General features: G+C 38.1%; 1 protein-coding gene across 3 annotated transcripts in view; it reads right to left on the bottom strand.

Moving 5' to 3' along the window:
• The window catches only part of SKIC3 (SKI3 subunit of superkiller complex), a 105,675-nt gene that overhangs the window by 69,955 nt on the left and 18,833 nt on the right, over positions 1-16,887 (bottom strand). For all 3 annotated transcript variants that reach the window (XM_063453685.1, XM_063453686.1, XM_063453687.1), the window contains exons 7-16: positions 15,802-15,900; positions 14,665-14,773; positions 11,729-11,869; positions 10,898-10,999; positions 10,501-10,640; positions 9,650-9,736; positions 9,091-9,194; positions 7,610-7,736; positions 4,403-4,582; positions 2,165-2,289 (exon numbers count right to left, since the gene is read on the bottom strand). In XM_063453685.1, the coding sequence (XP_063309755.1) occupies positions 2,165-2,289; positions 4,403-4,582; positions 7,610-7,736; positions 9,091-9,194; positions 9,650-9,736; positions 10,501-10,640; positions 10,898-10,999; positions 11,729-11,869; positions 14,665-14,773; positions 15,802-15,900 (1,214 nt within the window). The remainder of the gene's footprint in view (positions 1-2,164; positions 2,290-4,402; positions 4,583-7,609; positions 7,737-9,090; positions 9,195-9,649; positions 9,737-10,500; positions 10,641-10,897; positions 11,000-11,728; positions 11,870-14,664; positions 14,774-15,801; positions 15,901-16,887) is intronic.

Below are 16,887 nucleotides of genomic sequence, written 5' to 3'. Positions count from 1 at the left end.
CAGGACACAAGTGGCCCACGTCCAGATTACTTATACTTAGGGAGATTCAAGCCTCAGGCTTTAGCCAAGACCAACAACCACCTAGAATGTTAGAGTGTCTCTCAATCAGAGGGGACAACCCATTATTTTAGTTCTAGACTGCCCTTGTGAGTGGGGGCAGTCTGACAAGGTTTCCTCGGTAATAGCACAGGTTAGATAAAACTTTGTACTTTATTTTTACACCCCATTTTGACTTGTTCCATTTAAATTTGTTTTATGGGAAAGATTGCATATAGGTATACAGAGATCTTGTGATCATTGTGCACCAATGAAGAGTCAACTTACCACAATCAAATTTCCGTCAAATTAATTTCTGTCACGGTGTACTATGTTTATATAGATCCGTGAGTATACAAGATCCAGTGCACTCACACATCCACTAAACAGCAACTGCAAAGCTCACAAATTTTATTTGTTTTTCAATTTTCATCAAAAACACCTAATCTAGGCAAAAAATAATGGGAGTTTAGTTACAGTATATGATCATACATTGCATACGCCTGCCACAACGTCGATGTACCCCATATTTGGCAGGTCCTACTCCAACAGCCGAATGTCTGCTTTTATGAGATTAATCTACTTCCTTAGGGAACACATTTCCATCTGGGGCTCTCTGCAGTACAAGGCTAAATAGGGCCCTGAAATGAGGCACCTGTGACAGGTAGCGGTGCAAAACCAAGGCCCTGAAATGAGGCACCTGACAGGTAGGGGTGCAAAACCAAGGAGTTGGCCTGACTATATATATCAAATAATAGTTATATTAATGTAATCAAAATTTCCAAATGCTAAATTCTCCCATATTGACAAGAACAGGTTGCTTTTATGCAGTAAAGGATAAAACGTTCAATATGGGCCTACATTACCTACTAGACTTTTGGTTATTTGGTTTCAAAGGAACTGCAATTAAATCTCAGCAAGAGACCGATAAACACAGCATTTAACAAAAATTGCATTATTTCAACAGGTCTAGATTTACGCCTGAAGTAGGCGTCAAACGAGTTTTGCAACATGTGGTGAACTGTAAGCATGAAAGGACTATGCAGCTACCGGAATCAATGATTTCCTGTTGTCAGACCTGATCAAAGCCCATTTGACTTGGGGGTATGAATGCCATATTTCTAAGGAAGCATGCCAGGAATATAGTTTACAGATATTGTTGATGATTTCCAACTGCTTGAGAAAACTCTCTAAACAGATTCTATTGATGCAATGAACTTTTCATTTATTTTATCCTAATTGTTGTTGAAAAAGTTACCGATAGCCCCTGTACACTATGCACAGCCTGCATACACAGACATGATACAATATCAGTACGTGAGTTTATGTAAATTATTACCTTGTCATTTGTTTTTGTTTGTATTAATTGCTGTGCAAGGTTTACATTTAGCTGCAACTTAAAGGAACATTGGAGTGCCAGGAACAAAAATATGTATTCCTGACACTCTAATGGTAAAATAACTATTTGGGTCTCCGCACTTCCCCCTGTCTTTACAGTAAAAAAAATATTTTACTCACCTTTGTTTCACCTCTGCTGCTGAGATCATCAAACTTGCTGATCTCAACCAATCCAATGCTTTCCCATTGCACCCCTAAGGTGAGCATTCAGTGTCTCCATGCAGAGGGTGGAGACAATGTGCAGCACTGACACAGGAGGCACCTTTAGTGGCCATACGAGTGACTGTCACTAGAGGTGTCTGAAAAAGGCAGTGTTTACATTAAAAAGCCTGCAGTGACATGCTACCTATAGACACCAGAACAACTACATTAAGCTGTAGTTGTTCCAGTGACTATATAGTGTCCTTATAAAAAGCAATTGCATTTTATGTTTGTTTATCTTTTTAATTTGTAGTATCATTAAATAATAATATTAGACACTGTCTTGAATCTACAATGAACAATGTTATTTGTTGCATTTAGTTAACAGTCAGCGTACCTTATTTTCTGGGGCTTTTATTATTGTAATTCCGTTCCCATGATATAAACATAAGGTTATGTGCTACAAAGAAACCCTTACAGTGAGTATTTACTGAGATAAACTTTGTTTAGTTTTATTTGCAGTTCACTAACCAGATAGAATTGCTTTACATGTATATAGAAAAGAGCTGTACATCTTATAGAAACTTACTCTGCCACTGCTTTTGGATGCTGACCAACTCTCAAATAGAAGAGGCCACGTCGAAGCCATGCCCATTTCGCCGTGCCCGCACTTGCTCGTTCCGTTACACTGGACAAAATGGCTAATGCAGAGTCCTAGAAAATTAAAAATAAAAACCAATCATCACGTTTTAAAATTCAGACTTGGAGCCTCGTTCCCATTAATGCAGGATAAAGAGGCACAGAAAATGAAAGGAAAAGGCAACAAAAAGACACAATGATATTTTTCAGACGGAGAGTCAGCTGTGTGTATAAACGCCATCAACTGAATCCACTGGCCATTTACGGTCAGATCATAGTTACAGCTGCCACTAGATAGATATTCTAGTGCTCATTTATATTTTAGGAAGGTTTTAGAAATCAAAGCCATATTTTAACTATCTTTTCATAGGAACTGAAAATAAACAAATCTTTCCGTTCTCAAATCCCTTGAATAAAAAATAAAAAAAATAGCCCTTTGAATAACATTCTAACAAGTAAAGTACAGCTAAGGTAACGTTAATCCAGTAAAAGCACATACATTGCTCACTTCTGGAAAGAACATTCTATTTTGTTTCTTCTTAGCCAACTAAAAACAGAAACTTGAAAAGCATTAGCCTGAATGTCGGGTATTTTTACTTGAACATTCCGGTTGTTTAATAAAATGTTGGGTATATTGATCGCTCTCAGCCAATAGGGGCTTAGCTCAGGAAAACCAATGGAGGTTCCTGCTGTGGAACTTTCAATTCTTCACCAAAGTAGTGGAGGTGGGGAGTTGTGCCCGGCAGACCCGAGGTAAAAAGTTAAACTGTTTGAAACCTGTTTCACTCCTTACAAAGAGGATAGGGTACTCCTGGCACCATAATTACTCATGTGAACTACAGTGGTTATAGTGTTCATTATATAAATAATAATATAAATGTTCCAAACTGTATTGTGGGTATTATGAATTTATTTTCTTCTCCAGCCTCAGCATGGAGACACTGAACTTTCCCCATGGAGATGCATTAATTCAATGCATTTCTATGAGGACATGCTGATTGGCCAGCGTTTGGCCCCGCCCCGCCTCCTTGACGATCTCAGCCAATCCAATGCTTTCCCTACGAAAAGCTGATGATGTCAGCCAAAGAGGCATATCGGGGGAGGGGCCAGCACCAGCAGACTGGAATAAAGGTAAGTTTTAACCCTTTCTAAACGTAAATGGTGTTTTTAATACTATAAGGTCAGGAGTACATGTTTGTGTTCTGACCCTACAGTGTTCCTTTAATTGAACAGATGATTTTGTTCTTCGGTTGGATGGATCCCTTGAACTCCTCCAACAGCAGAGAGAAACAAACAGAAGATAAAAAATGCATAAGACATACATAAAGTAATTTAATATAAACATATTGAACTTATAGTATGTAAAGAAAGCAAAGCTATGGTTTACATCTAAGTTGTTTACACTGCAATCATGTACTTTAAAAAAAAAAAAACATCAATTTCTATATCTCTCCTAGTCAATAAGAAAATGGCTAAAAACAAGGAAATTACTGTTTTCAATCAAAAGAACACGTTTTTTGTTTTTCTCAAGCATAGATTGTATTATTGCAGCTCAGCACTGCTGAGAGTGAATACCAAGTAGACATATTTGTATCCTTAAAAGGACAGTCTAAGCAACAAAATCACTTCATCTTGCCCCTGCAGTGTTGCAAACGGTGCCATTTCTGAGAAACAGAGCTCTGAACTGAAATAGATTCAATAATTCAATCTATTTTACAAGGTATGGCGACATTGCATGCTGGGTGTGCGTCCAATGCGCCGTTTGTCCTGAATGCTTTTCTAGGTTGAAGTTTTTGGATGGAATAAAGTCATTTAGCTTGATAACGTCACTAGAGGAGGATCGGGACACTAGAAGGAGACCGTCTCGGTTCTATAGTACAACTAAGTTTAAAGTGATTTTTAAATGTGTGGCTTTTCTTTTTCAATAAAAGGGGGGAGCATTAACCAAAATAAATATACTGACTTGTGTGAAACAAAATCAAACATCCCTGGTGTGAACTCAGGCGGTATCGCTTTCAGCAATACAGTTCATCTCACAACCATTACTTGAGAAATTATGGGAAATTAATCAAACTATTCTCTTATTATTATTGAATTACTTACTCTCATCATGATAAACTGAGCATTGCTGTCACTTTAAATAACAGCTGTTTCCCCACATAGCCTCGCATACAACGTTCTCACGTACCATGTCTCCAAGTTCCATACTAATATCAACGGCTGCGGCTCCCGCTTCACCGTCGCTCCCGTCAAGTTCAAATGCCTTCTTGTAACAGCCGCGAGCACGGTTTTTGTCACCAGCTACTTCTTTATAATAATGGCCCAAATAACAAAATACTTTGGGCATATATGGATCCAGTTTAGCAGCCTTGAAAATATTTAATAAAAAGAAAAAAAATAATTAAATTATAAAAGGTTAAATAGTTAATATATGGGATAATAGTGATCCAAGGAAACATTAAACCATCATTCTGAGCCAAAGTAATTTTTTCCCCGTTTAGCGGCAAAATTAGAAATCTTTTTTGTTTTTTTTAACTTTTTTTTTTAATTTTAACGGCAGAAACCATCAGCGAAATGATGAAGTTGATAGACTGGATTAGTTTTCTTATATTACTATAAAGAAATCGTATATATTTTTAAATTCTTGATGTTTACATTTTTCAATACAGACTCAGGTTGTTAAAACATTAAATATAGCAAATAATAATTTAAAACATGTAAATATATGAGGACTGTCACCTTTCGACCTAATTTAAGAAAGTGCTGTTATCTCTATGCTACATCTCTTACAGCCTAAATATGCAATTAGTTTCTGTGTGTTTAGGTCTGTAAGAAACCATGAGAAGTTACACACACACACACACACACACACACACAAACATCATGTCTAGAAAAATATACAAATATGTCTTGTGTATTTCATATTTTTGATGGTCTGACTTGGTGATGTATTGGCATTCTATATTCTATTTGTAAAGTTCAACAAAAAGAGAAATTGATTCATATTTAATCAAGAACTCAATATCATTTCCACCAATTAGGCAATATACAAAACATTAGGTATAGATCATTTTATTTATAACGGGATTTAAACCCTGCTACACTTTCTATTGATCACACTTTCTATGTGTACATATTCCGTTTTGGAAGACCGCACTGTTATATTTCTGGTTTTTGGCTACAAAAGAGAAAACTACAAATCCAATCGGCTTTTATTATTATTTAGATTAAATAGATCTTACCCTACACAGGTTTAATCATTTAGTGAAGATGCAGGAGGAAAAAGGCAAACAAGACATAACTGCTTTTTTACGGACTGTATCTGGAATTTAGAGCTTAAAGAGACACTCCAAAAACGCAATCAGCGTCCATATATTGTTGTACAAAGTATCCACCTCCCTTCTCTTATTTACTCATCGGCAACAAAATGTAAAAAATATTTATTCCCCCTCACTGGCATTATATCACAGGAAAGTGCAGCACCCCCTGGCTGTACAAGTACTTGTATGATGTGTACTCCCAGAGATGGAATGACAAGTGTCTATTGCCCAGGGTCCTCCTTTACTGCTAATCAGTTTACTTACTTCTTACTAGAGATACTCAGTCCCTGACAGATTGCAGCGCAGTCCTCCAATGATGAAATTGTGGAGAAGGAGCTATACTCTGCTTCACTCCATTCAGAGGTTGACGGCAGTGACATGATGATGGAGTTAGCTAAGCTCTTTCTAACAGTCACTGCTCAAATCACTGAACTAGTATGTCACGACACAAAGCATAACTCTCCATATCGTAATTTGGGGCTGGGTTGGGGGCTGCCAGGGACCAAGATTCTCTGCTTAGCTCTAAGCTGTGCATAAGCTGTATTACACTCAAGAGGGTGACACCAGAACCACTTCAATCACTTACAATGTTTATGGTGCCTACAGTGTTTCTTTATTTGTAGAGTGTGTAGGGAACTGCACTCACTCCCATCGGTCTGAGCCAGGGTGATTTAACTGTACTGGAACCAAACACCAGGTTCCCAAAATAGTAGTATAAAGGAAGAGAGGTCCAGGCACTCCTTGGTTCAAGACAGGAACTTTATTAGGCTTGACAAAGACCTCTATGGTCAAAACATTGCTGTGGTTCTAATAAAGTGCCTGTCTTGAACCAAGGAGTGCCTGGACCTCTTTTCCTTTATTCTACAGTGTTTCTTTAAACAGAACACACTACTTTTATAAAAGCAATTGACATTCTCTTTTATTTGTTTTATATGCTGCAATTACATCTATTTTATTTCCACTATCTACTCCAATGTAATTAAAATACAAAGGGAGCAGAAGTCAACCCTTATTATAAACCATTTCCTATACTTCTTATCTGGAAATGCATTTCTACAAATGTCAAGTACAAATGTCATTCCCTAGGTCTTTTTCCACGTGCTGTCACAATAGCTGAATACATTACATCTATAGAATATCCATGTGTCAAACAGTCAAAAATAAAAGCAATGCCAGGACCCAAGGTTTCCCAGAGCATAGCATTTCCTTTGCTGGTCTGCCTTCATTCCATAGTGCATCCTGCTGCCATCTTTTACACAAGTAAACGACAAACATGCACCTAACCATACACCTGTTCTAAAAGAAAATGTGATTCATCAGACCAGGCAACCTTCTTCCATAGCTCTATGGTCTAGTTCTAAGTCTCACATCCCAATTAAAGGCAGTTTCAGCAGTGGATAAAGGTCATCATAGGTACTCTAACTGGTCTGTGGCTATGAAGACCCATACACTGGAAACTGTGATGCACCTTGCTGTCATGACCAGTATTACAATTTATTTTTTGCAATTTAGCTACGGCAGCTCTTCTATGTGATCAGATAAAACGGGCTAGCCTTCACTCCCCACATGGCATCAATAAGACCTTGGGCGCCCATAACCCTGATGTCGGTTTACCAGTTACATAGAAACATGAATGTGACGGCAGATAAGAACCATTCGGCCCATCTAGTCTGCCCAATTTTCTAAATACTTTCATTAGTCCCTGGCCTTATCTTATAGTTAGGATAGCCTTATGCCTATCCCACGCATGCTTAAACTCCTTTACTGTGTTAACCTCTACCACTTCAGCTGGAAGGCTATTCCATGCATCCACTACCCTCTCAGTAATCCTTCCTTGCAATATTTTTGGTAAATACTAACCACTACATACCGTAAAAACCCCACAAGACCTGCCGTTTTGGATATGCTCTCACCCAGTCGTCTAGCCATCATTATTTGGCCCAAGTCACTCACTATCTCACACCTTGATAGGTGTCATTATGACGATATAATCAATGTTATTTCATTTTCACTTCACCTAACGGTGGTTTTAATGTTGTGTCTGATCATATATATCATTTATATACTATAATCACCTTTAAAAACTGAGTGATGGCCTTTGTTTTGTCCCTCTTGGTTTCTTCACTCATAAACCAATAGGTCAGTCCCAGGTAGTAGTAGTAACTTCCAACATCTGGTTTTCTTTCTATGGCATTCTGAAAACTGAAGCAAAAGCAGAGCTTGAATGGCGGTTTAATAAAGAATAAACACAATGTAACAGTGTATGTTATCAGACATCATGAGCTAGAAGAAATCTCCAGCACTCAAGGGGTTTACTAAATTCGAATTGGTACGGAATTGACGTGAACAGGGGACCAAGCCTGCGCTCTGACGTCATCACAAAGCACCGGACCAGTAGGATTGCAGCCCACTGGATCACTAGAGAGCCCACGAGCAGCCCATCAAAGCCCCACTGGACAACCAGGAAATCCACCAGCAAACATCAGGGTCCGACTGGACCCCCAGGAACTCCACCAGGGACTATCAGGGCCCCAGTGAAGCACCAGGGAGTCCACCAGCAGCCTATCAGGGCCCCACCGCACCATCTGGTAATCCACCAACGACCATCAGGGTCCACCAGCAGCCAAAAATAATAGGGGGTCTCAATCTGGAACCTTGGCTAGGGTAACTTTAATCTGGCTCTGTAAGTTAATGTAATGCCCCTTTAACTAAAACTCTCTCTATTATTTTTTTTTACCCTCAAATTTATACTTTAGTGTAATTTGCAGTGCGATTACAAAAGGTTCTGAATGCGAAATACAGACACAGTGGGGGCTGTTTACTCTCTTTTAGCTCGAACGCCTTAAGTAGCCTCTGGATAAACAGCGTACAGACTCGAACTCCCACATAAACGGACATTCCTGTCTCGGACCTCCAGGGAAGTCATTGTGTAAGGCAGGTTTTAAAATTACTGGATGAGAGTCTCATTTAGATTCTGAGTGTTCCTCAGTCTCCCATCCCTTTCTCCTTCTCGAGATTCCACAGCTTTAATTCTTTTGAGCAGCACTCTCATTTGTTTATGGGCTTCTAGTGAATCCGCTTTACAGTTCAAGAAACAGCTTTAACGACTCCTTTAGTGGAGGCAGAGGAAGGCACGCACGCACGCACGCACATATTGACTTCTATTTTATGTGTTTGCTCGGGAGGATACATGTTTTGCAGACAGATAAGCCTGCCACCCTGACAATTCCTTACTCTTCTACATCTCATAGCACCATGTCCCTCTTAGCCTCCCTTTGTATTTTTACAACTACCCAACACCCTCTTACCAATGCACCCACTCTCATCATTCTAATTCTTACCAAACACTTTTTCCATTTTAGCAAGCCCATCACCCTCTGAGACTGAAAAAATGCCCTCTCTCTTTCTAACCCACTCTCCCCATCTCCTAGCCAGCCACATCATCTCTTCTAGCCAGTTACCCACCATCGCTCTTCCCTTGCATTTTCACTATCACTAACTACACCAGCCCTTCAACCATTTCCTTTAATATTGCAGGTGCAGCTTTTACACCTACCATTTTTCTGCCCCAGTGTAGTTTTTCTGATTATAACAAATTTGCCCCTCAAGGAAATAGGTTTCCACAGACTGCGGGTGAGACAGTTTAAGCTCTTTTAAAATCTACAAGAGACAAAAAAGGCAAAATAACATAAAATACACAAAAAGGCACATTGCATACAAATATAGTAGCAGGACAGCTATTTGGACCACTGCATGTCAGATGTATGATCAAGTCATTACAAAATAGTGTGATGCACATTGATCTGTCGAATAAATGATTTAAGAAGCCACATGTGAGGTGATTACTGGATAAAAATGCACAAGTTCTGATGATCTGCTTAATGAAGCCATATTTGCCTTGCATGTAACTTACATTTTAAGGGATTGCACAGAGCTTAAGCAAATGTTATCAGATGGAAATGTATGGATTAGTTTACATGCTTTATTGTGTTTGTTACAGTACAATTGTTTATCTTACAGAGTATTTTGCTTGTTACCTAAACACATTAACAATTTATATAAATATGTGTATATCTAAATGTATGCGCTGTACGTGTGAAATAAGGAAAAAAAACCTGTAAAGCCAGCTCCTCCGAGCCTTTCTTTAGATATGCCCGACCTTTCAGAGTACAAAGCACGGGATCTTGCTCTCCGTTTAAAATCTAGACAAAAGACAGAGAAGACCTGTTCAGTTATGTAAAATCATTAGCATCCCTATTACCATAGTAACATACACTCATCAGAACATTTGTGGATTTCCATGAGTCACAGTTTTTATGAATTGGAGGAAGCCCCATGCCTTTTGGCCTGAAGCTATTGGCTTATATCTGCAAGTCAATTCTAGGCATTTTAACAAGGCTTAGAGGACTGGACCTTCCTCAATAGGGAGATCTTTCATTACATCTCAATAGAACTCTTACACTCGCTACGAACTTATAATAATGGGCTTTTTCTATTGCCTTCACAGCAGCTGCTAATGTTAACGTTTATATTCTATTAAATTGTATTTAAGATCTATCTATCCTCCAAAATAACTATTGAAAGATGTACAGCAGAGGTGATGCCTGCTTACCACCTCACTTATTTTGACCGAATACAAGGATGAAATGTAATCTTTGACATGTTCAATTAAAGATTGTTTAAAGGAATTCTCTAAGCATCAACACAGCTTTAGCAGCGATGTCACCAATGGTGGTCTATGCAATATATATATATATATAAAGACCCCAGAAGTTGACAGAGCCCCTTTAATACATATGCAAAGAGACATAGCAATCAAAACTATTATTGAAAAAGTCATGTATGTGCTGCTATGTGTGACTGACCCTTTAAAGTGAAACTTTAAAGGAATCAGAGGAATGCAGGAGTTTCTCTACAACTAGGCATTGCAGGTTGCCTACATCTGATTTACATAATATAAATATACCTGTTCAATGGTTTGCAGTGCATCATCTGCCCAGGATGGCTCAATGCTTTCTACCAAAGCTATTGTTTTCAACTGGAGGACTGTGTTTTTCTGTAGAATGTCTTTGGGTGGTAGGTTATCCTGCGTAAAAGCTTTAAGAGCTGAAATGATAAGAGTATTTCATTGTTAGTTTATTTAAATATTCAAGGTGGAAAGAAATAACTAGAAAATCAATTTTCTTTAGCTATTAATAACAAATATCTATGAATGGTTTTAAAGCATTTTAGCATTTCTTTTATCGCAATGACATTTGTTTTCCAGTGTTAAGTTTGAGCAACGAGGGAATCCACAGCAGTGCATTTTAAAATTGCTCATGTTCACCTGAAGCTTTTTAAGGTAAAGCACTATATCTTCTTACCTTGGTCACAAGATGCTACTGCCTTGGCGTATTTGTGGATTTTCAGCTGGGTCTGCGCAAGGTGACGCCATGCAGAGGGAACTGAGCTTATCTTCTGTAATCCTGATGAAACATCAAAAGAAATTGTAAATTAAAAAAAAAAAAATATATATATATATATATATATATACACACACTACTGGGGCTCTATTAATCAATTAATCCACAGAGAGCATTCAATTGGTTTCCATCATGACTGCTTGACTTTTAGTGAATAGTTTCTCTAATATATGTGTCCTATGTTTTACCTTATCACAGGATTGAGAAGTGAGCTTCACAGAGAGCTTTGCTCAAAGAAAACCATTCCTAATTGTGACCAGTGACCATGGGTAATCTATTGCTAATGTACCAAGGCTAGACAACTAGTATCAGGGCATCTACACAGGGTGGCTCCAGGCTGGGACTGATGCTTGCAAATATGCAAAATAAAAGATTAAATATATGCACACTATATGAAAATATATAATTAAGCTTTCAAAGCCAGGAAGTGTCTCAACCAATCTTGATGCTCCCATTATTTTCAGCTGGAGATGAGCATATCTGAGAGGTAATTCAGCAACAGGCTGCAGTTCCATTCATCCGACAAGATGTACCAGTTTGTGAGCAAAGCTACAACACACAGATGCAGCTCAGGTATTACAGCAGATGTGCACTTGTATGAAATGTTTGGACAGGCGGGGGGAGGGATAAGATTTCCCTACTGTATCTTCCAGGGACCTGACATATTAATTAACAAATTCAAATTTTGAGAAGGCAGTAAGAAATTACCTTAAGAATGGTTTAAGAATTTACCTTGCGAAAGGTTGTCCGAAGCCAATTCATACTTTTTATCATACAGTGCTTTGATCCCCATTCCGATGAGCCCCGGTCCATTTGAGGGTTCTATGTCCACAAGTTTGCTGTAACAATTGAAAGCCTCTTCACTGGTATCATCTGCAGCAGAACAAAGCACATAATTTTAACAATATCATACAGGACGTTCTCTTACATAATATTACAATTATTTATAAAGCACCGCCATAATCCACATGTACTGTAGGTAAATGAGCTATAGAACTAATTGCGGCAAAGTTTACAGAATAAACTTTGTCACATTAATATCCACCAATAACTAAAACCCAGTAAGTGACGTCACTGATTCATTTCCCAGAAGAATTAACCCCTTTGTATCTTTCATTCATTTTATTGCTTAGTATGCTAAGGAGATGTATAAACAGAGTGGCACAGTTTTGACATAATTAGTGTGTACATCTACGTAAAATGATTACCGCTAGAAAAAAAATGCCAGGGCGCGAGCTGCATACAAATTGAAAGGTGATGTCATTTTTTAGACACTCCAAACACTCACACTTTAGTGTGTAGGTTACAATACAGGTAGATCTACAAACAATCTGAGATGCAAGTCATAGAATGAGGAATTCTCCGGAAGGTTAAAATAATTTTATTCTAAAGCCATACTTAACAACTGTACAGCCATCAAATATTTAACATGTTGCATGCACCCCAATTGTTTGTTTGGCTGTGTGTAGAGTTGGACTGATTTGGAGATGCAGCACAGTGAAGCTGACATGCATATGGTTATAAAGAAAATTTAAGATTAAGATTAGCTGTAAAACCTAAGTCTGCATATGTTAAGTTTATATCAAAGGAGGATAAGCTGGTTATTGTTTTTCTTAATAATCTTTCATTTTTATTTCACAAATAATAATAATAATCAGTTTTGTTCTATACGACTGCACGCCTCAACCTGCAGTATTACCCCTTTTTCCACAATGTATGAACTGCCCTGCGTATTATTATTATTATTATTATTATTACTGGTTTTTATATAGCGCCAGCATATTCTGTAGCACTTTACAATATTATCAAAGGGGGCGATTTAACAATAAATGAGACAATTACAAAAACTTACAGGAACAGTAGGTTGAAGACGGCCCTGCTCAAACAAGCTTACAGTCTATAGGGATTACAGTCTTATGGGATAAACCCAGCAATGCCATAGAAAGTTAAATGGACACTATAGTCACCAGTGCAACTACATGTATTCTTGACCCTGTAGTGTTAACACCACCATCTAGCCCCCGTGGGCCCCTCATGCCTCCATAAATATAGTAATCTTACTGTATTCAAGCTAGAAGCTGTAAATCTGCATACTGTTAGACTCAGGAAAAACAAGCAGTCTGCTGACATGTGATAGCCTGATCCAATCACAGTGCTTCCCCATAGGATTAGCTGAGACTGACAAGGAGGCAGATCAGGGGCAGAGCCAGCATGATTCAAACACAGCCCTGGCCAATAAGCATCTCCTCATAGAGATTAATTGAATCAATGAATCTCTATGAGGAAAGTTCAGTGTCTGCATGCAGTGGGAGGAGATACTGAATCACAGGATGCTCGTGCACAGCAGATCTGAGTCATATTATGCCTCCATCAATATTATGAGTCATATTATGCCTTCACTCTGAGTGACTGCAACTAGAGGTGTTCCTAGCTTTGAATGTAAACACTGTGTTTTCTCAGAAAATACAGTGTTTACATGAGAAAGGCTGCAGGGAGCTATAGTTCTCACCTGAGCAACCTCATTAAGCTGAAGTTGTTCAGGTGACTATAGTGTCCCTTTAAGTGAGAATAAATACTGGCTTGATCAACTCTTGGATTGAGCACAGTCAACTCAAGAAATGGCAATAATTTTACCAAGGCAAATGCATACAAATATCTGCATAACTTTACAACGTTAACTGCTCTAGTATTTTGCATTATTTATTCCATATGTCAAGTTACAATGTGAGAATAATTAAATATCATAAAGTCTCATATTTAATGCCCATTACTAATCCAAGAGGCATGGCAACGTTATCCACAACTACTCGGATAAAGAAACACTATGGAACCCATGTAAATATCTACTCTACACATTTGACAAGATGAATACAAATGCAATTAGTTTTTTCTATATTTTCTTTTAAACATCCATTATAAAATTCAAATTCCAACTCTCATTGTAGTTTGTGAATTTAGAGACAGGGACAAATAAATACAAAAAAAGCCGTGTGTCTAATTATTGCTTTATGAAAATCCACTAAGAGTTTCCTAACTGCGCTCTTAAAGGACTGGCTGAAGTGTATTCTCCCTGCGCGAGCGACCGATACCTAGCTAGTTATCAGTACGAAGGCTGAGTGCTAGGCATGTGTAATTTACTGCTATTGTCCTAGCACCTCCCGCTGTTACTAATAGTACTGCTGAGTACTACCTCCGGTAATCAGGTACAGCGTGTTCTTCCTTTTATAAGCAAAATAAAAAAAAGAACTGCATTTACATGTATTTTGGGATATAAACAACTGCGTATTTTTAAAACAAGCTTTAGTACAATGATCAACTGCACAGAAACAATGGCATTTCAAGCCTGTTGAAATCCTCCATCTGTGGAATCTGTATGTTAATGGGCACTTCTGACATGCCAGGGGCTTGTTGCATCACAGGCACCGGTGATTTAAGTAGCCAGAAACTCTGTACCAGTTATCGTAGAGTTTTGGTGAGTATACTGCCCCTTTAAGAGATTAGGTTTTCTGAATGCAAGTCTATTGTAATATAATCAACAATTTCTACCATTAAAAAAAAAAAAGTTAAAATAAATAAATTGAAGAAAAAAAAAAAAAAGTAATAAACAAAATAATCACCAAATGGATGTATTTGGTAATAACCTAAAATGTAGCTTAGAAATGACTTACCACACTTAATGTAATGCAAAGCGAGGACTTCTAATGGATAACAGAAGGTTGGATAAACCTCGATCATCTTGTCACAAGCTTCCTTCAGCTTTATTTCTTCAAGAGAAAGCTAGCCGAGAAACACAAAATTGTAATTCTAGAACAGCCACCAACTATTGTCAGCACACTGAAACATTTAGACATTGATATTGATATTTACGTTAACTGAGACAGCCACTAGAGGCTGGATTAACCCATAGGTAAACATAGCAGTTTCTCTGAAACTGCTATGTTTGCAGCAGAAAGGGATAATCCTAGATGGACCTGGCACCCAGACCATTCATTAAGCTGAAGTGGTCTGGGTGCATATAGTGGTCCTTTAAAGAGAATGGGTCCAAGTACAGATCACTGAGGTACCCCACTAACAGTGAAGGAAGGCCAATAAAACGAATACCGGAAAAAAAAATGTATACATCAGATGTTTTCTTTTCTCTAACTCTTCTTTTTTTCAGCCCCCCAAAATTATTAATGTGACACATTTGTTAAAACCAATTTGTGAAAATAATAGGCAATCTCACTCACAGCACTCTGATTGTTTGGTTGGTTTACAAGCAGCCATTAAAGGAGCACTCAAACAACATAATCACGACAGCACCCTGTGGTGGTTATGGTGCCATGAGTAACCTGGTGACCCCCAATTTTAACTAGTCAAACTTTAAGATGCTCTCTGCCTCCACTACCTCTACCTCATCCAGAGAGCCAGATGTTCGGTCTGAGCTAAGCTCAGCTGACACTCTCAGCCAGGGAGTTAGCCCTGCATAGCTCGGGAGAGATAATGGAAGATCCTAAGCAGGGATTTCTGGTTCTCTGGCTGAAGTAGTGGAGGTGGGGTGCGGCACCTGGCAGACCAATGTAAGAAGTCGGGATACTCTTGGCACCATACAGCTGACTGTAGTGGCTATGGTGCTTGTAATGTTCCTTTAATTTGTTGATTATTATCTAAATCTATACTGGAATGTGCCTCTATATCTAAAATCAGGTATATTTATGATTTCATGATTTGTTATAACCAAAACAAATGCGAATACAATCACAGTCTACACTATTTGCAATGATACAATTATGACATTCTGTCTGACACCATTACAGCGGTCTTACCTTAGACAAACAGCGGATGAAGTGTTGATAAAGTGCTTTATGTTCCTCACTTGGAACCTCGTCCACACCGGAGATTGCATTTTCATATGCAGTTATTAGCTACAATGGAAACAAGTTATTTGCATTTACTCGTCAACTAGCAATCGTGCAAGGCCATTTAATATTGAAATACTGGCTGTACATTATTATTTAATATGACACAAAATGCAGAATCGCCATAGGATGCCAGATGTGATTTATCACAAGATAGCCAAACAACATTATTACAGGCAGGAGAGACCCTGGAGACTGGAGACTATGGAGGCTGATGGCCGCTCTCTTTTGTTGATACCCAATAGGGTCTATTCCAGTTAAATGGAAAGAACCGATAACTGAATTGCAACATTTAGGCAAAAATTATCTGAGCTGTAAACATCAGCTTTAGCCTAAAGTGTGCCATTCGGATTTCGATTTGCTACAATTAAGAGATATGATCTTAACTAGTGAAATGTCATGGTGTTATCACAATCTGATTATTAAAGACCCTATAGGCTAATTTGAAATGTTCGGTCTATTTAGCAACTGCAGATATATACAGCCCTACATTGTAAAATGAGTAGGACATTCCATTTTTATTTGTTATGGTGGAATTATTCTGTCATTGGTCTGCATTAAGCTGTGATAACCATGTAATGATCTGATACAGCTATCAAGGAACTGCATCATCATTTTAACATTGAAAGTTGCACTCACAAGAAATAACCCATCCTGACAACAGAAAATGACATCAGCTGCTAATTAGAACCTGATTGGCTGAGTAGTTATCAGCTTTTCACTGCGCATGGATGAGGGAACTGTTATTTTAAACTCCATCAGGATGATTCACTAAAGTGAGAATTCCAAGTGAATATAAAATTTAAGGTCAAAATAGCCAAATTGGGAAAAATCAGTCAGCTATTCTTCCATTTCGGCTATTTTGACGTTAGTTTAAATTCACTCTAAAATCTCACTTTAGTGACTAAACCTCACTAAGTGCTCATAAAGCAGCTAGAAACATTTACTTATCCTCTTTATTTATTTATAAAATAACCAGGATGGATACATTGA

This window comes from Pelobates fuscus, chromosome 5 (genome assembly GCF_036172605.1).
Source record: "Pelobates fuscus isolate aPelFus1 chromosome 5, aPelFus1.pri, whole genome shotgun sequence".
In the NCBI taxonomy this organism is placed as follows: Eukaryota; Metazoa; Chordata; class Amphibia; order Anura; family Pelobatidae; genus Pelobates; species Pelobates fuscus.
The sequence above is the reverse complement of the archived record's forward strand: the minus strand, read 5'-3'. Positions and strand labels throughout refer to the sequence as shown.